At 39.7% G+C, this 24,790-nt stretch overlaps 1 protein-coding gene across 2 annotated transcripts in view; it reads right to left on the bottom strand.

Annotated features, from left to right (window-relative positions):
• LOC110441885 (chitinase-3-like protein 1) overlaps positions 1 to 19,112 on the bottom strand; it is a 45,836-nt gene extending 26,724 nt beyond the window's left edge. Inside the window, exons 1-2 of one of the 2 annotated variants that reach the window (XM_021485170.1) lie at positions 18,891 to 19,111; positions 353 to 404 (exon numbers count right to left, since the gene is read on the bottom strand). In XM_021485170.1, the coding sequence (XP_021340845.1) occupies positions 353 to 404 (52 nt within the window). In that variant the 5' untranslated portion in view covers positions 18,891 to 19,111. Of the gene's footprint in view, positions 1 to 352; positions 405 to 18,890 lie in introns of both variants that reach the window. The other variant, XM_021485171.1, reaches the window with a different exon arrangement.
• Between the last annotated feature and the right edge of the window lie 5,678 nt (positions 19,113 to 24,790).

Consider the following 24,790-nt stretch of genomic DNA (forward strand, 5'->3'; position numbering starts at 1 on the left):
CAGCAATGAAACAATTAGGTATGCAGTCACAATCAGCTCTCGAGGAGAGAGGTCATGTGCAAATCAGCATAAAAACAGATTACAAAACGTATAATGTTCAAAGATAATATTGGAATGATGGGATAAAAACAATCATCCCCTATCTTGAAATAGTGACATTGAAATCGCCGATGCGAGTGTTGATTTGTTTGGTTGTAAAACCCAAGACAAAATATCCAACTCGAGGGTTGATTTATTCGGATGTCAAACACTAGACAAAATATCAAACCAAAGGGTTGATTTATTTGGTTCTTAAACCCGAAACAAAAAAACCGAGCCCTGGAAACATGGTGTGATAATCTTTAATACTCACCGAACACCACAGACATAAGCACCAGCCATATAGAGTTTTTATAGTTTTTCATCTGCAAAAACAATACAAGAATAGATAACAACATCACACACCAGTCATACAGGGTTTTAATACAAACAGCACTAAAACATCACATTATTAGACATATTAACACATATCTGAACAGTACAACATCCTACGTCAGGCCATGATCAGACATATTAACACATAACTCAACAGTACAACATCCTTCGTCAGGCCGTCATCAGACATATTAATACATATCTCACCAATACAACATCCTACGTCAGGCCATCATCAGACATATTAATACCTATCTCAACAATACAACACCCTACGTCAGGCCATCATCAGACATATTAATACATATCTCAACAATACAACATCCTACGTCAGGCCATCATCAGACATATTAATACATATCTCAACAATACAACATCCTACGTCAGGCCATCATCAGACATATTAATACATATCTCAACAATACAACATCCTACGTCAGGCCATCATCAGACATATTAATACATATCTCAACAATACAACATCCTACGTCAGGCCATCATCAGACATATTAATACATATCTCAACAATACAACATCCTACGTCAGGCCATCATCAGACATATTAATACATATCTCAACAATACAACATCCTACGTCAGGCCATCATCAGACATATTAATACATATCTCAACAATACAACATCCTACGTCAGGCCATCATCAGACATATTAATACATATCTCAACAATACAACATCCTACGTCAGGCCATCATCAGACATATTAATACATATCTCAACAATACAACATCCTACGTCAGGCCATCATCAGACATATTAATACATATCTCAACAATACAACATCCTACGTCAGGCCATCATCAGACATATTAATACATATCTCAACAATACAACATCCTACGTCAGGCCATCATCAGACATATTAATACATATCTCAACAATACAACATCCTACGTCAGGCCATCATCAGACATATTAATACATATCTCAACAATACAACATCCTACGTCAGGCCATCATCAGACATATTAATACATATCTCAACAATACAACATCCTACGTCAGGCCATCATCAGACATATTAATACATATCTCAACAATACAACATCCTACGTCAGGCCATCATCAGACATATTAATACATATCTCAACAATACAACATCCTACGTCAGGCCATCATCAGACATATTAATACATATCTCAACAATACAACATCCTACGTCAGGCCATCATCAGACATATTAATACATATCTCAACAATACAACATCCTACGTCAGGCCATCATCAGACATATTAATACATATCTCAACAATACAACATCCTACGTCAGGCCATCATCAGACATATTAATACATATCTCAACAATACAACATCCTACGTCAGGCCATCATCAGACATATTAATACATATCTCAACAATACAACATCCTACGTCAGGCCATCATCAGACATATTAATACATATCTCAACAATACAACATCCTACGTCAGGCCATCATCAGACATATTAATACATATCTCAACAATACAACATCCTACGTCAGGCCATCATCAGACATATTAATACATATCTCAACAATACAACATCCTACGTCAGGCCATCATCAGACATATTAATACATATCTCAACAATACAACATCCTACGTCAGGCCATCATCAGACATATTAATACATATCTCAACAATACAACATCCTACGTCAGGCCATCATCAGACATATTAATACATATCTCAACAATACAACATCCTACGTCAGGCCATCATCAGACATATTAATACATATCTCAACAATACAACATCCTACGTCAGGCCATCATCAGACATATTAATACATATCTCAACAATACAACATCCTACGTCAGGCCATCATCAGACATATTAATACATATCTCAACAATACAACATCCTACGTCAGGCCATCATCAGACATATTAATACATATCTCAACAATACAACATCCTACGTCAGGCCATCATCAGACATATTAATACATATCTCAACAATACAACATCCTACGTCAGGCCATCATCAGACATATTAATACATATCTCAACAATACAACATCCTACGTCAGGCCATCATCAGACATATTAATACATATCTCAACAATACAACATCCTACGTCAGGCCATCATCAGACATATTAATACATATCTCAACAATACAACATCCTACGTCAGGCCATCATCAGACATATTAATACATATCTCAACAATACAACATCCTACGTCAGGCCATCATCAGACATATTAATACATATCTCAACAATACAACATCCTACGTCAGGCCATCATCAGACATATTAATACATATCTCAACAATACAACATCCTACGTCAGGCCATCATCAGACATATTAATACATATCTCAACAATACAACATCCTACGTCAGGCCATCATCAGACATATTAATACATATCTCAACAATACAACATCCTACGTCAGGCCATCATCAGACATATTAATACATATCTCAACAATACAACATCCTACGTCAGGCCATCATCAGACATATTAATACATATCTCAACAATACAACATCCTACGTCAGGCCATCATCAGACATATTAATACATATCTCAACAATACAACATCCTACGTCAGGCCATCATCAGACATATTAATACATATCTCAACAATACAACATCCTACGTCAGGCCGTTATCCGACATATTAATACATATGTCAACAGTACAACATCCTACGTCAGGCCGTCATCAGACATATTAATACATATCTCAACAATACAACATCCTACGTCAGGCCATCATCAGACATATTAATACATATCTCAACAATACAACATCCTACGTCAGGCCATCATCAGACATATTAATACATATCTCAACAATACAACATCCTACGTCAGGCCATCATCAGACATATTAATACATATCTCAACAATACAACATCCTACGTCAGGCCATCATCAGACATATTAATACATATCTCAACAATACAACATCCTACGTCAGGCCATCATCAGACATATTAATACATATCTCAACAATACAACATCCTACGTCAGGCCATCATCAGACATATTAATACATATCTCAACATTACAACATCCTACGTCAGGCCATCATCAGACATATTAATACATATCTCAACATTACAACATCCTACGTCAGGCCATCATCAGACATATTAATACATATCTCAACATTACAACATCCTACGTCAGGCCATTATCAGACATATTAATACATATCACAACAGTACAACATCCTACGTCAGGCCATTATCAGACATATTAATACATATCTCAACATTACAACATCCTACGTCAGGCCATTTTGCGTTTGACAATAAAAACATCACACCGCCAGTTAAATATCGTTTATATATATAAAAAAAAATCATCCCCAGTTATACCGAGTATTTATACAAACAACATTAAAACAGCACCTCACAACTCGTATATATTTTTCATATACACAACATACTATAACACCACCCATATAGAAATTTCTGATGAACAACATTTTCTAGTAAGTAATATTTAACTATTTTTCATGTTAAGAGCTCAGTATCTGGTTTGTTTTGTTTTGGTTTAGCATTGTTTCACGTCCGATCAACACCTATGGTCATTTAAGGACGGCCTCCCTTGTGTGCAAGATGCATGCTTGTAGTGTATATGCGTGTGTGTTTTGGGAGGCTGCGATATGTTCGTGTTTGTCTCCTTGTGATAGCGCGGAACTGATGCCGACTTTATAGTGCTACCTCACTGAAAACATTGTTGCCTGAATAACATTTGATTCACAGGTCCAAAGGTCCAAAGATACTTAATGACAAAGTATAAAATCCATGGTTCTATGAATTGGTTATCAGGTGGGAATCTCTATCTTTTGTATGACATGTCCACGGGTTTAAGTCCTTAGGGGCCTTCAACAGAGCTAATGCTGGTTGCATGATTGTACATGTTTTTCGTTTCTTCACACCCAGGGAAAATAGATACAGATATAGGGCGGAGACATTAACCATTTTCAGCTATGACTAAACGACCATGTGGCCATTTCTAAAGTGGTATTCAATACAGTCAATGTTCCCATGTGACGCAGTCGCCACTCCAAGTGGACCATTGACCTCAATACAGTAAATTAGAACAATATTTGCAACGCTGGTCGACATAATACAGTTATTTTATCCACGTGTATTATCTTTTTGCATTATACATTACAGTTCGTTAGATGATGTTGTTTCAAGTTTTAACATATTTGACATTGGGCCTAATACCCGGCCACTAGGCCTTATGAAATAAAGAAATTTTCTCACAAAAATTCCTATAATATACTATGTTGACAGTCGATCTTGCTAAGAACTTAAATTTCACTTTCGACCTCAACACATTATCGTGGAGAACGATTCTCACTTCTGGTCTATGTTCACAGGTATCATGACTCTATAACTCAAGTTCAAAGTTCAAAGTTCAAATAGTTTATTTTCGTGTCAAACACCTAGTATTCATAAAATCACAATACATATACCTTTGAATATAAAATGTGGCTAGCCAAAATGACTTATTAGACACGTCAAAAGAACAATCAAACTAACTACTTTTAAAACTATCTTCAAACATGTAATGTTATTAACTAGTTTTTGTAAAAACAATTATGCTTGGTAAAATTTAATTTGTAGCAGGACCTCTAAAATTTCCATATATATATACTATCATGAAGCCCACCAGGGTAAGAGATATACAAGAGTGGTTGGGCCTATCCCCACTGACAAGTTATATACCCCCACCTCATACCTGCACATCTAATTATAATACATAATTTAATATGGGAGAAACATAGTTCTCCTCCTCCTCCACATAACAGAACGTTGGGTAGCTAGTGTCTTTTGGAGAACTGGTTCACACATGTTCATATCATTGAAAAAATCTTATACATTGTTTGCTTTCGTTGAAATTACAGATCTAAGATCATCATAAAAAATACATTCCATTAAAAAATGATACTCGTTTACTACATCATTGTTGCACAATTTACATAACCTATTATTGACAGGAATCACAGGTCGGGCATGCCTACCTTTTTCAATTTCAAGGGACAAAGAGCCACATCTAAAGTTAAATGAAAAAAAATCTTTTACATTATTCTTCGTTAAATCATATTTTGTAACCTTGAGAGATCAATGCCATTTATCGATGGAATCTTTGGAACACTTCATTAGGCTTGATTTAAGGACGCTGTGCCTTTTTAAACTTCAGAAGAAATTTTGAACGCTATTTACCCCTTTTAGCCTATGTTTACCGTGGTCAAAGCTCAAAGTTGACCTTTGATCTTATCAAATCATGTTCGAAAACAATTGTACTGATGGTCAACATAATCCATGTACGACGGCTTTACAGAATGATGATTAAGGTTCCTTACATATTGAAATAAGGTCAAGGTCATTTATACTAGGAAACTTTATAGAACTTCATGCAAGGTACTTATTGGCCAAATAACATTATCATAAACCTTACGGAAATGAAGACGGAGATTCTTAAAGCTTTTTACACACAACACGGTCTATGTTTACGTTTGATACAAACCAGCACTCAGCTAACCTTTGACCTAACACAATATATATACGGCTAGTTTACATGATATATCTACTGCTAGTCTACATGATATATCAACTGCTAGTCTACATGATATATCTACTGCTAGTCTACACGATATATCTACTACTAGTGTACACGATATACCTACTGCTAGTCTACACGATATATCTACTGCTTGTCTACACGATATATCTACTGCTAGTCTACATGATATATCTACTGCTACTCTACACGATATATCTACTGCTAGTATACTCGATATATCTACTGCTAGTCTACACTATATATCTACTGCTACTCTACACGATATATCTACTGCTATTCTACACGATATATCTACTGCTATTCTGCACGATATATCTACTGCTAGTCTACACGGTATATCTACTGCTAGTCTACACCATATATCTGCTAGTCTACACGCTATATCCAAGCATCCTGCCTCTAGACGGTCTGGTTGTTCAGAACAATGTTGCTTGGTTTTTAACATGCTAGTATTTGACCCATTTGACCTTGAACAAGATAAATTGTTATGAAGTGTAACCATACAGTACGAGTAATTCAATACTCTGCTCGACTACGTGTCACTGCTTGGTATTTTGAGTTACCCAAGGCACCGTGACTAGCGGTCACGAGAAGCCAGCGTATCACCAAAACACATGTCACGTTTCTGTCCTTTCCATTATTCTAATAAAGTTAATATAATCCGTATATTTTATGAAGACGATTTACACATGTACTTTTTTATAAATAAACATGCTAATCAAATCAATCCTTAGTTAAATATAGCACAATCTATTTATAATAGACATGCCCATATATAAAAGAAGGTTTTTTATCCCGCTGTCTTACCGCAACTCACATACAACTCTCACACACAGCTGTTACATATACTTCAGAAACAATCCAAAGACACACAGACAGTCCTTACACACAGCCCTCACACACACAAACAGTCCCTACACACAGCCCTCACACACACAAGCAGTCACTACACACAGCCCTCACACACCCAAACAGCCCCTACACACAGCGCTCACACACATAAACAATCCCTACACACAGCCCTCACACACAAAAACAGTCACTACACACAGCCCTCACACACAAACAGTCCCTACACACAGCCCTCACACACAAACAGTCCCTACACACAGCCCTCACACACACAAACAGTCCCTACACACAGCCCTCACACACACAAGCAGTCACTACACACAGCCCTCACACACCCAAACAGCCCCTACACACAGCGCTCACACACATAAACAATCCCTACACACAGCCCTCACACACAAAAACAGTCACTACACACAGCCCTCACACACAAACAGTCCCTACACACAGCCCTCACACACAAACAGTCCCTACACACAGCCCTCACACACACAAACAGTCCCTACACACAGCCCTCACACACACAAGCAGTCACTACACACAGCCCTCACACACCCAAACAGTCCTTACACACAGCGCTCGTACACACACACACAATCCCTACACATCCCTCACACACACAAACAGTCCCAATTCAGCGCTCACACACATTTCACGTTATCATCTGCTTGAAGACATCGTAAGCAAGGACAACATATCTACGACATTTGACCTCACGGAATTTTGTGTTATAGCCAGACCCTCGGATATTTGACCCCACGGAGTGTTGTGTTATACCCAGACCCTTGGACACTTGACCACACAGAATGTTACATGTATGTTATAGCCAGACCCTCGGACACTTGGCCCAACGTAGTGCTGTGTGATAGCCAGACCCTCGGACACCTGTACCGACGGACTGTTATGTGATAGCCATACCCTCGGACACTTGACCCCACGGAGTGTTGTATTATAGCCAGACCCTCGGACATCTGGCCCCACGGAGTGTTGTGTTATAGCCAGACCCTCGGACACTTGACCCCACGGAGTGTTGTGTTATAGCCAGACCCTCGGACACTTGACCCCGCGGAGTGTTGTGTTATAGCCAGACCCTCGGCACCTTACCCGTCGGAGTGTTGTGTTATAGCCAGACCCTCGGACATCTGACCCCACGGAGTGTTGTATGATAGCCAGACCCTCGGACACTTGACCCAACGGAGTATTGTGTTTTAGCAAGACCCTCGGACACCTGACCCGACGGACTGGTGTGTTATAGCCAGACCCTCGGACACCTGGCCCGACGGACTGGTGTGTTATAGCCAGACCCTTGGACACCTGGCCCGACGGACTGGTGTGTTATAGCCAGACCCTCGGAAATCTGACCCCACGGAGTGGGAGTGTTATAGCCAGACCCTCGGACACTTGACTCCGCGGAGTGTTGTGTTATAGCCAGACCCTCGGCACCTTACCCGTCGGAGTGTTGTGTTATAGCCAGACCCTCGGACATCTGACCCCACGGAGTGTTGTATGATAGCCAGACCCTCGGACACTTGACCCAACGGAGTATTGTGTTTTAGCAAGACCCTCGGACACCTGACCCGACGGACTGGTGTGTTATAGCCAGACCCTCGGACACCTGGCCCGACGGACTGGTGTGTTATAGCCAGACCCTTGGACACCTGGCCCGACGGACTGGTGTGTTATAGCCAGACCCTCGGAAATCTGACCCCACGGAGTGGGAGTGTTATAGCCAGACCCTCGGACACTTGACTCCGCGGAGTGTTGTGTTATAGCCAGACCCTCGGCACCTTACCCGTCGGAGTGTTGTGTTATAGCCAGACCCTCGGACATCTGACCCCACGGAGTGTTGTATGATAGCCAGACCCTCGGACACTTGACCCAACGGAGTATTGTGTTTTAGCAAGACCCTCGGACACCTGACCCGACGGACTGGTGTGTTATAGCCAGACCCTCGGACACCTGGCCCGACGGACTGGTGTGTTATAGCCAGACCCTTGGACACCTGGCCCGACGGACTGGTGTGTTATAGCCAGACCCTCGGAAATCTGACCCCACGGAGTGGGAGTGTTATAGCCAGACCCTCGGACACTTGACTCCGCGGAGTGTTGTGTTATAGCCAGACCCTCGGCACCTTACCCGTCGGAGTGTTGTGTTATAGCCAGACCCTCGGACATCTGACCCCACGGAGTGTTGTATGATAGCCAGACCCTCGGACACTTGACCCAACGGAGTATTGTGTTTTAGCAAGACCCTCGGACACCTGACCCGACGGACTGGTGTGTTATAGCCAGACCCTCGGACACCTGGCCCGACGGACTGGTGTGTTATAGCCAGACCCTTGGACACCTGGCCCGACGGACTGGTGTGTTATAGCCAGACCCTCGGAAATCTGACCCCACGGAGTGGGAGTGTTATAGCCAGACCCTCGGACACTTGACTCCGCGGAGTGTTGTGTTATAGCCAGACCCTCGGCACCTTACCCGTCGGAGTGTTGTGTTATAGCCAGACCCTCGGACATCTGACCCCACGGAGTGTTGTATGATAGCCAGACCCTCGGACACTTGACCCAACGGAGTATTGTGTTTTAGCAAGACCCTCGGACACCTGACCCGACGGACTGGTGTGTTATAGCCAGACCCTCGGACACCTGGCCCGACGGACTGGTGTGTTATAGCCAGACCCTTGGACACCTGGCCCGACGGACTGGTGTGTTATAGCCAGACCCTCGGAAATCTGACCCCACGGAGTGGGAGTGTTATAGCCAGACCCTCGGACACTTGACTCCGCGGAGTGTTGTGTTATAGCCAGACCCTCGGCACCTTACCCGTCGGAGTGTTGTGTTATAGCCAGACCCTCGGACATCTGACCCCACGGAGTGTTGTATGATAGCCAGACCCTCGGACACCTGACCCGACGGAGTGTTGTGTTATAGCCAGACCCTCGGACACTTGACCCAACGGAGTATTGTGTTTTAGCAAGACCCTCGGACACCTGACCCGACGGACTGGTGTGTTATAGCCAGACCCTCGGACACCTGACCCAACGGAGTGTTGTGTTATAGCCAGACCCTCGGACACCTGGCCCGACGGACTGGTGTGTTATAGCCAGACCCTTGGACACCTGGCCCGACGGACTGGTGTGTTATAGCCAGACCCTCGGACACTTGACCCAACGGAATGTTGTGTTATAGCCAGACTCTCGAACACCTGGCCTGACGGAGTGCTGTGTGATAGCCAGACCCTCGGACACCTGACCCGACGGAGTGTTGTGTTATAGCCAGACCCTCGGACACCTGGCCCGACGGAGTGCTGTATTATAACCAGACCCTCGGACACCTGGCCCAATGGAGTGTTGTATTATAACCAGACCCTCGGACACCTGACCCAACGGAGTGTTGTGTTATAGCCAGACCCTCGGACACCTGACCCGACGGAGTGTTGTATTATAACCAGACCCTCGGAGTGTTGTGTTATAGCAAGACCCTCGGACACCTGACCCAATGGAGTGTTGTATTATAACCAGACCCTCGGACACCTGACCCAACGGAGTGCTGTATTATAACCAGACCCTCGGACACCTGGCCCGACGGACTGGTGTGTTATAGCCAGACCCTTGGACACCTGGCCCGACGGACTGGTGTGTTATAGCCAGACCCTCGGACACTTGACCCAACGGAGTGTTGTATTATAACCAGACCCTCGGAGACCTGACCCAACGGAGTGCTGTATTATAACCAGACCATCGGACACTTGACCTGACGAAGTGTTGTGTTATAGCCAGACCCTCGGACACCTGGCCCGACGGAGGGCTGTATTATAACCAGACCCTCGGACACCTGGCCCAATGGAGTGTTGTATTATAACCAGACCCTCGGACACCTGACCCAACGGAGTGTTGTGTTAAAGCCAGACCATCGTACACCTGACCCGACGGAGTGTTGTATTATAACCAGACCCAACGGAGTGTTGTGTTATAGCCAGACCCTCGGACACCTGACCCAATGGAGTGTTGTATTATAACCAGACCCTCGGACACCTGACCCGACGGAGTGTTGTACTATAACCAGACCCTCGGAGTGTTGTGTTATAACCAGACCCTCGGAGTGTTGTGTTATAGCCAGACCCTCGGACACCTGACCCTCGGAGTGTTGTACTATAACCAGACCCTCGACACATGCGCCCTATATGTTGTAGGAACATCCTGGCTACACATATGCCATCCATCATCATACACGGTGTTTGTCTACATAATTTAAGTGTTAGTGACTGACAAGATTAATGCCTGCCTGAACATCATTACATTAAATAACATTATCTCAAACAAAAAGCGTATCATCACAAGTATGTAATGTAATACACATCATGCACCGTACCGAAACTACATCCATCAGTCACTTCAGCTTTTTTGCAACGTGCTTGTACATCAACAGACCTGCTGTTTGTATCAATTTACATATTTGATAACACTGTAACTGAAACACGTGTGATATTTCAATAGCACATACAAGCAATATGTAATGAAATAGCAAATACAGGCCTATGTCAAATGTCATATAGCATTACTTACAAGCATGTGTGATAGATCATTACAATAATCAAACTCTAGACACTGGCATATCAAATTGAACAATATAGGCACATGCAGGTTAACTTTATACTTCAACAGCAAAATGCGGACAAGAGTGATACATGTAGTACATCATGTCTTTTCTCCCATAACCACTACAGATTCCCTCACTACCGACTCATTGGATAAATCTGCTAGGATTTGGTGACCCACTTGTAGGTAACGCCATCGACGTTATTTCATCGGTCAATCATCTAATTATGACGTCAGATAGCAATGCTTTACGACGTCAGCTTCAATTATGACGTCATTGTTCATGGCAATTATTTCTCCAATCGCAAACAAGAATCGTGTATACTCGGTAACCCCGTGTCTGACTTTATACAATTAGACAAATAACTTACTCGAGTAAGATTAACATGATAACCAACCATCACTCGTTTTGGAACATCTATATAACGTTTGAATGACATTGAATCATTTTGCACTGGCATGCTTTGATTTCAGACATAAGATTGTTACTCTCTCAAACAAAAATTCTTCAAAGTCTAAAATTTCTTCAGTAATCTCAAAAAGGTGTAAATGTGTTAGGAAGTTGAAAAATGACGTGTTACGCTGTCTTTAATGTTATATTGTCAACTTTTTGTTCGAAAGCGGCTGTTTCGACTTTGTAACCTTTTGGCGAAATGTTTCATACAAGGATACAATGATTTAAAATGTTTCAACATTACAACATCGAAGTCACTAGAATCTATAACGAGGCTGTTATAGAATCTACCGACTGCAGTCAGATTCCCATACAATCAACAAATAAATTCACGTCTGGATTCTTCACAAATTCGAACTTTTCTCTTTGCTCATTTAACTTCCAAAAATAACTCCCTCGTGGAGGGCAAGGTCGGATTTACGGTGTTCACTGTATTTATCCATGCGCGAAATTTGTTCCGGGGAAAAATCGAAACTATTTCAAATGTAACTTCCAGCTCAGAGTTCTGTTGATAAACTTAAATCACCCTATATACATATCATACGCAATGGTATTGTGGAATAAAACTGAAGTGTTTGTTAAAAAGCTGCTGTTTCGACTTTGTAACCTTTTGGCGAAATGTTTCATACAAGGGAACAATGATTTAAAATGTTTCAACATTACAACATCGAAGTCACTAGAATCTTATCTTAAAATACTTTACAGCGTATGGTATACGCTTCCAGAACGCCTCCTTCCGTTGGTCGCAATATTCTACGATGTTAAGCCTGTTTTACAAGTGTACAAACAGAATTTCATCGAATTACCTATCTGGGGAAAGTGATACCACAAAAAATTTATGTTTTAAGGAACTCTTTGAATTTTGTCGAAATGATATTGGCTTATCTACCAAAAACGCTTTTAAGACCTGTGATGCGTCGGTTTAACGTACCTGAATGGTACCATGTTAACGTTGATAATGCCATTTGATATAGTTCATCCGAGGTATACGGGGAACGCAATACACTATTAAAGGGAAATGAACGGACATATTTCACATTTTGAGAGGCCAGACTTCTATATGGATAATGTCTAAATTTCTTGAAAATGCTCTTAGTTATGTCATTTAAAAGTTACTTAATGCTCGTAGTTATGTCATTAAAAAGTTACTAAATGAAGAAGCATGCCAGTTGTTGCAAATTGTCATTCTTCCCGACTTGCGAGTTTGTTAGGAAAACCATATTTGGTTCTGTGAAATAAACATAACGTAATATCTACAAAATTTGCCTTATATTCTTCAGCATTGAACTGTTTTTGCATGGTATTTATGATCTATTTGAATGGCACAGATTTGCAAGCAAACAACATATAATGTCTAATACTTATATTTACGTTTTCTCTGTCTCTTATGTTCTTTTTTAACTTACAATTGATATTTTAAATTTTAAATTCCCACCTTATCGACAGTCCACACAATTTCGTTCAATAGTCAGAACAGCGTAATGTCGCTTGCTGATTGGCAAACAACGTAATACTTTGAAATTTTAACAAACACTTCAATTTTATTCCACAATACCATTGCGTATGGTATGTATATAGGGTGATTTAAGTTTAACAATAGAACTCTGAGCTGAAAGTTAGATTTGAAATTGTTTCGATTTTTCCCCGGAACAAATTTCGCGCATGGATAAATACAGTGAACACCGTAAATCCGACCTTGCCCTCCAAACTGATAGCGTTTGAAGTGAGTGATCTTGCGACAGACCACAGGGGTTCGTTACAAATGTCTGAAATGTTTATGAACTGTGACTCATATCAGTAGGTCTGTAACATATGTGTCAGTAGGTCTATAGAATATGTGTATTTCAGACATTTGTAACGAACCCCTGTTGATCAGTGCAGTGTAACAGACGATATTTCTGATGAATTGCATGAGCGTGAAATTTGTTTCCATTGCCAGCATTGGTTTTCAACCGATGTGCATTTTGTACGATATTGCAGACATTGCGGGTCTTGTTTTTGTTGTAATAAAAGTATTTCTTATTTATTTATTTTATTTTGCACATAAATTTACAATAACATTTTCAAGTCTCACAATGTCCAGCGATATTTCAGCAGCCGTCATGTTTATTTACATTGGATATTGTAGTTCCGGTCAGTGTTGTATTAATACGCTAAGAATTATGTCTCGTGCTGCATGGTAATTAAAGTCCCATCAACGACACATGTATCAAGTGTTTCAGAACATGAAAAACAACATATAATTATAATTGATTATCAACTACTTGATTCAAATTAGCAAGTGCTTTTCAGTTGGCGTTTTTTCATGGCCTTTGATTGTCAGCTTTTGTATTATATATTGGTATTATTACATCGTAAACAAGCCAGATCGCTAAATAACATACACAAATCACTAGTCATTGTATAAATTCGTCGACGAGATTCCTTGACAGGTCGGTGGCACTATTCCTACTTCCTGATTGTTGTCGTCTGTATTGACATGCCAGTTCACCTGCTGTTTGGCCATCACTTTCTTGTAAGTTCTAAAAGCCAATCAATAGCTACGTAGCTATATAAATCTTGAATGATAGATTAACTGACGTTGTTAAATATACGTCTTTGATTCTGTGGTAACTATATATAGGATACTTGGGTGATGTATGTAGTGGGATCCGGAGGGGGAAATAGACACAACAAATATTGTGGTGTAAAACGTTCTTACAAATGGTCAATACATTTTTCCCTTCCATCGTTCCCACGTCTTTCTTGAACTGGCATTCCTTGGTCGCTGTTGCATTACCAGTCCAAAAAGACATTATTTTGCCGATGAAGCGTACCATATAAACAAAACAACGTATGCAGTTTGAGAGCAATTTCATACGTCAGAGTTGTATGATTGGTTAGAAACAAGTTAGTGAATACACATTTACGTCATCATATTCTAGGTGATTTTATCAACTGTATTACCGCTGTGTTGTGTCAAAGTTGTGGTCGGAATAAAAAAAACAAGATTATCATAGTTCAGACACTGACTGGGGCATTCATAACACGAAATTATCGTGATACACTCGTCAACAATATTTAACCGCAATGGCCGCACTTTTTTCTGTCTATGAATTGCTTTTGATACACTTTCGTACCTTTCCATGTGCTGAGATGGATAGTTTTCGTATTCTTTTTGTGTCGATCCAAGCGCTGACCTAAATGCCTTTGTATCTATCCGCAAACTGATGTGAAAGGTTGGTCTATCAACGAACTAGGGCGGCCTTTTTTGGGTCTCTCAATGAGCCTACAAAGGATTGGGTTTAACTTCTCCACGAGCTTAGAATACTGGTTTTTGTGTCTCTCTATTAGCATAGAGAGGGCTTGTTTTTGACCTCTCCGTGAGCATTAAGAGGGCTGATTTTTGACCTCTCCGTGATCTTTGAAGGCTGTTTTTTTTACCTCTTCGTGAGCATAAAAAGGGCTGTTTTTTGACCTCTCCGTGATCTTTGAAGACAGGTTTTTGACCTCTCCGTGAGCATAAAGAAAACTGGTTTTTGACCTCTCCGTGAGCATAAAGAGGGCTTATCTTTGACCTCTCCGTGATCATAACGAGGGCTGATTTTTTTACCTCTCCGTGAGCATAAAGAGGGCTGATTCTTTACCTCTCCGTGATCTTTGAAGGCTGGTTTTTGACCTCTTCGTGAGCATTAAGAGGGCTGGTTTTTGACTTCTCCGTGATATTTGAAGGCTGGTTTTTGACCTCTCCGTGAGCATAAATAGGGCTTGTTTTTTACCTCTCCGTGAGCATAAAGAGGGCTGATCTTTGACTTCTCCGTGATCTTTGAAGGCTGGTTTTAGACCTCTCCGTGAGCATTAAGAGGACTGGTTTTTGACCTCTCTGTGAGCATAAAGAGGGCTGATCTTTGACTTCTCCGTGATCTTTGAAGGCTGGTTTTTGACCTCTCCGTGAGCATAAATAGGGCTTGTTTTTTACCTCTCCGTGAGTATAAAGAGGTCTGATTTTTGACCTCTCCGTGAGCATAGAGAGGGTTGATTTTTTACCTCTCCGTGAGCATAGAGAGGGCTGATTTTTTACTTCTCAATGAGCTTAGAGTGGGCTGGGTTTTGACCTCTTTGTGAGCATAGAAACGGATGGTTTTTGACCGCTCCTTGAGCATAGAGAGGGCTGTTTTTTACCTCTCCGCGAGCATAGAGAGAGCTGGTTTTTGACCTCTCCGTAAGCATAGAGAGGGCTGGTTATCGACCTTTCCTTGAGCTTGACTATGGAGAAGTTTGGTTTTGACCAGACTGTGAGCTGAAGGCCGGTTTTTTACCTCTCCGTGAGCTTGGAAGGCTTGTTTTGACCTATCCACTAGCTTAGAGGACTGTATGTTTACCTGTATGTGAACTTAGTAGGCTTGTTTTAACCTCTCCGTGATCTTAGAAGGCTTGTTTTAACCTCTTCACAAACTTAAAGGGCTGTATGTGAACTTAGAAGGCTGGTTTTTGACCTGACTGGGAGCTAAGAAGTTTGATTTTTAACCTCTCTGTGACTTAAAAGGCTGACTGTTTTCTCTATGTGAGTTTAGGACATTGGTTTATGTGTCTCTCTGTGAGCTTAGGACACTGGTTTTTGTGTCTCTCTGTTAGCATAGGACGCTGGTTTTGTGTCTTTCTTTGAGCTGAGGACGCTGGTTTTTGTGTATTTCTTTGAGCTTAGGACGCTAGTTTTTGTGTCTCTCCACGAGGCTAGCTAGATTGATGGAGAATAATTTCTGCGTCAGAAAGGACCTGTCTATATCATACGGTCTTATCCAACATTTAGCTTACATTGCACAGTATCCCACTTCGTCATAAACATTCACTTATACATATATCAAAGTTTCCAGACATGTCGTTAACATTCAATGAAATAGAGGTTTATCAAAATGTCTAGTCTTGTGGTAAACATTCACTGAAATACAAGCATATCTAAGTTTGTCAGATATATCCGACCTTGGACATAAACGTTCACATATACAAGTCTAACAAAGTCTCAGCATTGTCAAAAATATTCATACATATAAAAGTGAGTTGAAGCCTTGTCATAACATTCCCCTGGCACAACGTTAATATACAATACCAACTGACAATCTCAACTCCGAAATAATGAGTGAGGATGTTGGTGATTCCGTTGTGATCGCGACCCACACACGGTGTGGACTGAGTACGAACATCACCTGTTACGGTACGAGAGTGTTCGCCGTGAGCAGCGACAACAACGAATTACTGGACACTTAAATCAGGTGTACATGACATATCGCCATTCTATAAAAAACGTGATTGACAGGTAAGGGAAAGTAGGTAAGTGAGGCTACTACAATGTGTCTGTCGGGCGATACTCTCCTATAAACAGACAATAACTTATCTTACAATGGCCGACATTTATAAACAAACCAATTCCGTCAGATTCTCAGAAAGAAACTCATACTTAAAAGAGAAATCCAACCAAATATATTTCAGATTGACCAGCGTTTTTCTGTCGAATATGCAATTCAAACTGAAACATTTCTGTACATTTTTTGTGTTAGTTCAATTGGTACTTTGGACACCAAGTCATACAGTTTGAGTTACCCAAGCTAGACGAGGATGCAGTTAAATTATTTTTCAGTGACTATGAGTTTGACACTTCACTCAAAATAGTCGAGTTTTTTTCAAACCAAACACTTAATTCTCACTGATCGAAGATCACTTTCCTTGTCGTTATCACAAAAAATGCAAGCAAATACAATGAATAGCGAATTTTAATTGTGACGTCATAATAGCTTTGTCTGATGTGCAGTAGAATTTACCACGCTGGATATAGTGAAAACCTTTAAAACATATTTTGACGTAGTTCTGTCTTCTTTTTTTTCTAGAATAAAACTCACTTGTAGACGAGAATAAGCATTAAAAGGAACGTTTTGGCTAATCACGGTGTTATGAAAAACAAATGCAAACATTTGTAAGGTCTAAAACACACACGACCTAGATTTGTGTAGTTTGCCAATAGCCGTCAACAATCTTATAACGCGTTCAACTCGGATTTCACAAATAACAAATTATAAATAACAGGTCGTTACATGTAACGTTTGTGTCCTCACATACTTGCCGCTATGTTAGTAGTGTAGCCACACGGTTTGAGTTTGTCACAGGTTATCAGCGTGTCGTCACATGTTATCAGGGTGTCGTCATATGTTATTAGCGTGTCGTCACAAGTGCGTCGACAATTTTTATTAACGTATTGTCACATTTTATATGTGTGTGGTCAAATGTTATCAGTGTGTCGTCACAGGTTATCAGCGTGTCGTCACATGTTATAAGTGTGTCGTCCTTGGCTATCAATGTGTCGTCAAATATTACAAGTGTCCGTACATGTTATAAGTGTGTCGTCACTGGCTATCAATGTGTCGTTAAATGTTATTAATGTGTCGTCACTGGCTATCAATGTGTCGTCAAACATTACAAGTGTCCGTACATGTTATAAGTGTGTCGTCACTGGCTATCAATGTGTCGTCAAATATTACAAGTGTCCTTACATGTTATAAGTATGTCGTCACAAATCATCACGCTGCGCTTATGAGTCATATAAGTACAAACACCGTGTCAGCAATATCTTTGATGTCGATTTAGAAAACAGTAGCCGATTTTTGTTCTTTAAGAAATCCCATTTACGTCCTTTGTATATTTATTCAGTTGTTTTTATAACACAACGCGGACGTTTGTTTCGTTGTACGTATATTGTAATCAGGACATTAACATGTAGCTGTGTAATAACGTATGTTTTAATAACGGTGATGGTAGAAAACGGTGATGGTAGAAAACGGTGATGGTAGAAAACGACTATTATTTAAGATATCTCAACACTGGATGTTGTATTCGGGTTTCCAAAACTACCAACACTGTAGAGATAGAACGTCCCGGAGTTTCAATACTGAGACAGTAGTTGGCTAGTGTGCGTTATAGACACAGACTTTCCCATTACCACCTCTGTACACACCTCTCAGTGACAAAGAACTAGTTCCACTTACCTTGCTGTTCCTGAGAACTCTTCTACTCTGGTATATCCGGTCCGTATAATCTTTTGTAAATTCCTTGTGATCCGTTAATTATATTTTTTATTGTTTAGAAATGTCGGACCTAGATAAGTCCTCACAAATCAAGGAAAGGTGCACCTCATTAGCATACGGTAGGATAGCCTGGGGGCTACGAGAAAGCTAGTCACGTGCTCAATGACAGCTACTCGTCAACGTAATACGTCAAACACAAATAGCCTGACGAACGCCGTTGTTATCTCTAAATGCATTTGTCTCTGCGCAGATGCATTCAAAACGAAAGGCGGAAATTATCTTAACTATGCTTGGTTTATTCAATTGAAAAGTTGAATAATGATGGACACTGTCCGAAAGGTCGTTACACCTTTGAGTATCGTCCCTGACCAGATATGACACGGTCACGGGGACACGTGTTGCTGTGATAGGACACACGGGGTTATTGTTTAAATCGCCCCCTCACATTACGTAACGGCAGTCAGCCCAATTACGCACTCCGGTGCTCGTGAAATTAATGTTGAAAGTTCGCTCATGTGTAGAGAAGTGATTTGTTCAGGTGTGAATAAGTGCCTGAAGGTGATATATTATCTATGTAAGCTATGTGTGATATAGCGATTTCTTTTTTAAGTGACTTTCCCGTCGGCGATACTTACTGATGTAGCGTTATACAGCCCTGCTTTACAAACGTATTATCTTGCAATTTACTGTATATCAATCACCTCGGTTACGTTACATTTCCGAATGTGTCTCTTTATAATTTGTTTAATAATGAGAGCTCATACATTTATAAATGTTTGAACGAGTGACATCACTCCAGCCCATGGGACGGAATTTAAATGTCGTGGAAGGACGTCATGATGCCTTGTACATGTTACGTCATAATACACTGTGAAACACGTTTTACGGACCGATATTTACATTTCCATTGCATAACTAACATGAACCTATACAAATGTTGTTATATACCAATCACAGCAAGAACTTTTACACGTGAATGTTTTCCCATCATACTGTTAGAGTATTCGGGGACCAATAATGTAACTATAGAAAACATGACCCTGTTTCCGCAAAAAATAGCACTATTTGGTAAAAAAGTTTGTTCAAAATGTGTATCATGAACCGAAATATACCACTCAGAAAGATGCAATACAATTTTCTTTGTTGTATCGGTTTGGTTTGACTTGGTTTTAATTTTGTTTAACGTCCCAGTAACAGCTAGGGTCATTTCAGGAGGTGCCTCCATTTGTGTAGTGTATGCGTGCTTGCGTGTTTGTATGTAGGAGACAGGATATACTGGTGTGCTTGCCTGCTTGTGATAACGCCCAACATTCAAGCCAAAAGTGAGGTGGTGCCAAGCAAGGCGCTAGAAAATAAAAGTTAGTTTGAAGTAGAAAGAAAGATAAAGATCCCAAATATTGCATTGGGCGCAGCAGATTTATTTTGGTTTTGTATCGGGCGTATATACATGCATAGAGGGATTATTTAAAATGTTTCTTTTAGATATTTATGATGGTATGTAACGTAGTTTAAAAAATCCATGATGTGTAGTAGCGTATCTATCATATTATGCTTGAAAGGAACTGTAGACAACTTAAATGTTTAAAGATGCATTTCAATCCTTCAATGGATGATTTTCGCTACTTTGGGGTTGAGACAGAAATGCCAAACCAAGAGGTAGATTCTGAAATGCCTAGCCCTTATCTGGTGAATTATGTTGTTCATTTCCATACTATAATTGTACGTGTTTTCGGAGAAAAATAAAACAAATTTTATTTGGGACTTGCTCAGCTATTTAAAGACATGGATTTGGGTCAAACCACTTCAACCTTAGCCAATTAGTGAAAATTGTTATTACAACAAACAACAACACGTTTTGCGCGAGCTTCTTGTCTTACCCCGGCTGTATCCCTGAACGCATACATTTTAAAAACACATATCAGGAGATATGTTTTCATAGTGATTATAGCCTATTTCGTTAAAGTTAGTTTGATTTACCTGTGCTTTTTACCTGTGTTTTTACCTGTGTTTTTATCTGTGTTTTTCACCTGTACATGTGAAAGAAATTCCAGATTGTTATGTTATAATTTTTTTAGATGAAATTAAAATGTATATGAAGACGTACATTTATTATATAGGTTAAATGCCCCTATTATCTTTTTTTCATTCCGATAACAATAAATTATTGCGATTTAAATTTCATTTATTTTATGATTTTCTATCAAAATAATTTGTTAAAGTTACTTGTTCAAAAGTTAAATTGCAAATGAAATGTATTAATTTAAAAACTGTTCACTTCTCTGAGATCAGTTAAAATAGTAGTGAACTGTATTAATGGAGCCCAAGCTACAGATGGCATGACACTTTGAGGTGAGCATCCAAGCTATCTATCCATATAAACTTCAAAATTATCTTCAATGCTATCATTCTACAATTTGTTCTGATACTGTTAATTTCCAATCATGGCTAATGCTCAGTTAGATTATAAGTTCATTAGAAATAGAATAGGTGGTAACAACTTAGCATATAACGGTCACTTGTACAGAATTAGGTCATCTCGTGGAGAAAGGTAAATGATCATGCATAGGTTTATTATTTACCAATAAATAATTCAGAAGTTTATTAAAGTTTGGAAAGAACATTAATACATAGAAATGAAACTGTTTCTGGTTGCAATATTAAAGTAATAAGAGACAAAATGCTTAACTGTTTGCATATTTCACTCTAAGATATAATTGATAAATTAATACTATACATTTGTGAAAATTTTACCATTTGTCATCAAAATTAAGAATCCCTTTTTATTTCTTTCATAACTCACTGGAGATGCACCATACCGACTGAGCTACGATCAATACCCGCAACAACATCATAGTAGGATTCGGACGACATCCACACGATCACCCGGGAGATCACGCCAGCGTTGTTGCCAAGGAGATCATGAACTCCATTACTGACCGCTGCCAGCAAGAAATTAGACCAATTCCTACCATCTTCAATGAGGAACTCTATAAACTGCGCGACGACGAATGGGATGATGAGACAAGAGCCGTTGTGGAGAAGATACCCACCTTCAACACTTTGAAATCTCAACTGTACAGAGCTAGACGCAAGCTAACACCAAAGCTACCAACCACAACCCAGGACATTGAACTCGAGGGAAGATGGACAGAAACCACTACTGGAGAGCGCTTCTTGCACATTGACGATGGTGACCAATGCAGAGCTCAACAACTTTGTAATGCACTGACTTAGTTTCATTATTTAATATCTTTTAAAATATATTATGTCTTTCACTGTTTTATTTGTATTTTATATAAATAATATATTGATATAAAGTATGGATTTATCAAATAAAAATATTGCACTTGATATTAATGTCTCAGTTTTCTTTCACATTGATGATGAAGATCAACTGTTGGGGCTGTCACAGGTAGATCTACAGGTAAAACATAGTACATATATGATCCAAACTTGTTACCTGTAATAATCACAGGTAGATCTACAGGTAAAATATATCAGGTAACATATATGATACAAACTATAATTACCCTCCCTTTGATGTTTCTACCTATTGTTCTCAATATGTATGCGTTCAGGGAACACACCCTTACCTCACGTGAAAGATTGACCGAGAAATTATTCAAGAATAAAACTTAAGACAAATCTGCGAAAGAAAAGAGCGACCCAGTCGTAGACGTCAAATCATTTTCACCACAGAAAACTGTCAGAATGGTCGCTGCTCCGCCTGGAAAAAAATACTTATACCAAATTCCGTAAAAATGATACTTGTTATTCTTTGCTAACGTTCAGCATTTAGGGAAATGACAACAACTGAGTCAGGTGTGAATACGTGGTCATTTTCCTACCAAAAGTGAGATAGCACTAGAAAGTCGGCATCAGATCCGCGCTATCACAAAGATGCAAATTACACAAATGCACGCCTACACAACACATAGGGAGATCCCTGACATACCTTACCGAATACACACAAGAATAAAGAAGGAAAACATGAGAGTGCTGACAAACACATACTCTTTCTAATTTATTATATTCAACTAATTTTGCGAAAATAAATTGACATGACCAAATGTCAGCAATACTAAAGAGGCTGCCATACATGTCCCTTCCAGTAGACCTGAACAAAGTCTTTTTTCCTACCAACTGCTGAACGTAGCACATGCTTCTGATAAGAATTCACAAAGAGTTTGGTACAGAAGTTATATTGGTTAATTGATACTGTTACATTTGCTCTTGCCGAATGGAAAGTTCTTGTATCGGTTTGGGTACCACGGAAAAGTTCAAATACAATAAAATAGGTAAGTGGTCAGAGTCGACAATGTCCAAAAGACTGGGTGAAATAAACAGTTATTGAAGAAGAGGTGGATATCTCAAAGACCCAAATATCAATTACACGGTTCTTTGCCTAAAATGTTATTTTAAACTATTAAAGAAACGGCAAAGACCAATTGAGATTGATTCTTCCGATCATAATGAAAGTTAAACATTTGAGGTTGTCAATGAAGAACCTCCTATAGAACCAAACAGTCTAATTATTGCTGCATCATCGCATCGGGAATGAAGTATATTTAAGGGTTGACCTTTATTTTGACGGCGTATACGGTAGTATGAACGCAGTTGTCAACGAACATATTCTAGGTTGTGCGTTAGCGCTCCTTAAAGAATATGTTCGTTGTCAACTGCGTTCATACTACCGTATACGCCGTCAAAATGAAGGTCAATCCTTATATTGACATTCGAATAATGTTGAAATGCTACATTACGCAGAAAAAAGTCGAAGCGGGTTGCCACGTTTTGACTACGGTAGCCGTGGTTGCTAGGACAATACAGTTTCAGTGAATCTACATCGGTATATGAGTAAATTTAGAAAATACGCAGTGAACAACACTATGTGTTTTCCTTTCACTGTTTTTTAATTTTAAAGTTAGCAATGTGAGAAGCCCTTCGAACTTTTCTGTTCATTTAGAACGGTCGTCATGTACGCGCATTGGCACACTGCTCATTGAGTGACGCGGTCAGAACGAAGCAGCCATTGTTGACGTTACCGACAAAGAAATTTGAATGTGCATCCATGGAATTAGAAGTTTGTCAGCATTCTTTTGTTGTATAATTAGACATGATAGATCCCGAATATGTTCTATGTATCTAGATTGTGAATGATCCATGCATTGGTTGTCATTGGACTGTTATCTTGCTGAAGCGTGAACGGCGCCATATTTGAAACAAGTATCAATCCGCCGAGTCTTTTTTCACTGCGTATACGCTAATTCATAGTCAGAGTTTACTAAGCTGATGAAGGAAGACATGTGAATATATCGGTATATGAAATAAACACATGCATCATTATAAGAGTGCAATGCATCAATTACTGTGTAACGCCACAGTACCGAAATCGGGACACTTGAAGGAAAAAGTCATAAGAAATTTGCATGCTGTGCAAAGAAGTATTTTTAAATTGAAAATATTGATTTAAAGATGCTAATATACCAATAAAACATTATATGAATTTTATTTACTGCCACTTATGGTTACAATCACAGTTTCAGTTTGTAAATAATGACTAAAATGTAACGTTCTAAATTGATGCGCCATGCGACGTTATTGATTTTCAGTTTTTGTATGTGACTTTTCACAATCCTAATATTTCACATCTAATGGTATTTTGGGAAAGACATTCATTCAGAACGACCCTTGACACTTCAATATTCCAAAGACATGACATGTTCTGCTAAATACCTTTTTCATCTCCAAATAGAAGTCAAAACTGGTAGGAGTGTCCCGATTTGGGTACAGCTTTACCTGTTTCGCGATTACGTAACCATGACTATATTTCCGGTTCTATTTATAGAACCACGCAGGAA

This window comes from Mizuhopecten yessoensis, unplaced genomic scaffold (assembly GCF_002113885.1).
Source record: "Mizuhopecten yessoensis strain PY_sf001 unplaced genomic scaffold, ASM211388v2 scaffold716159, whole genome shotgun sequence".
NCBI lineage: Eukaryota > Metazoa > Mollusca > Bivalvia > Pectinida > Pectinidae > Mizuhopecten > Mizuhopecten yessoensis.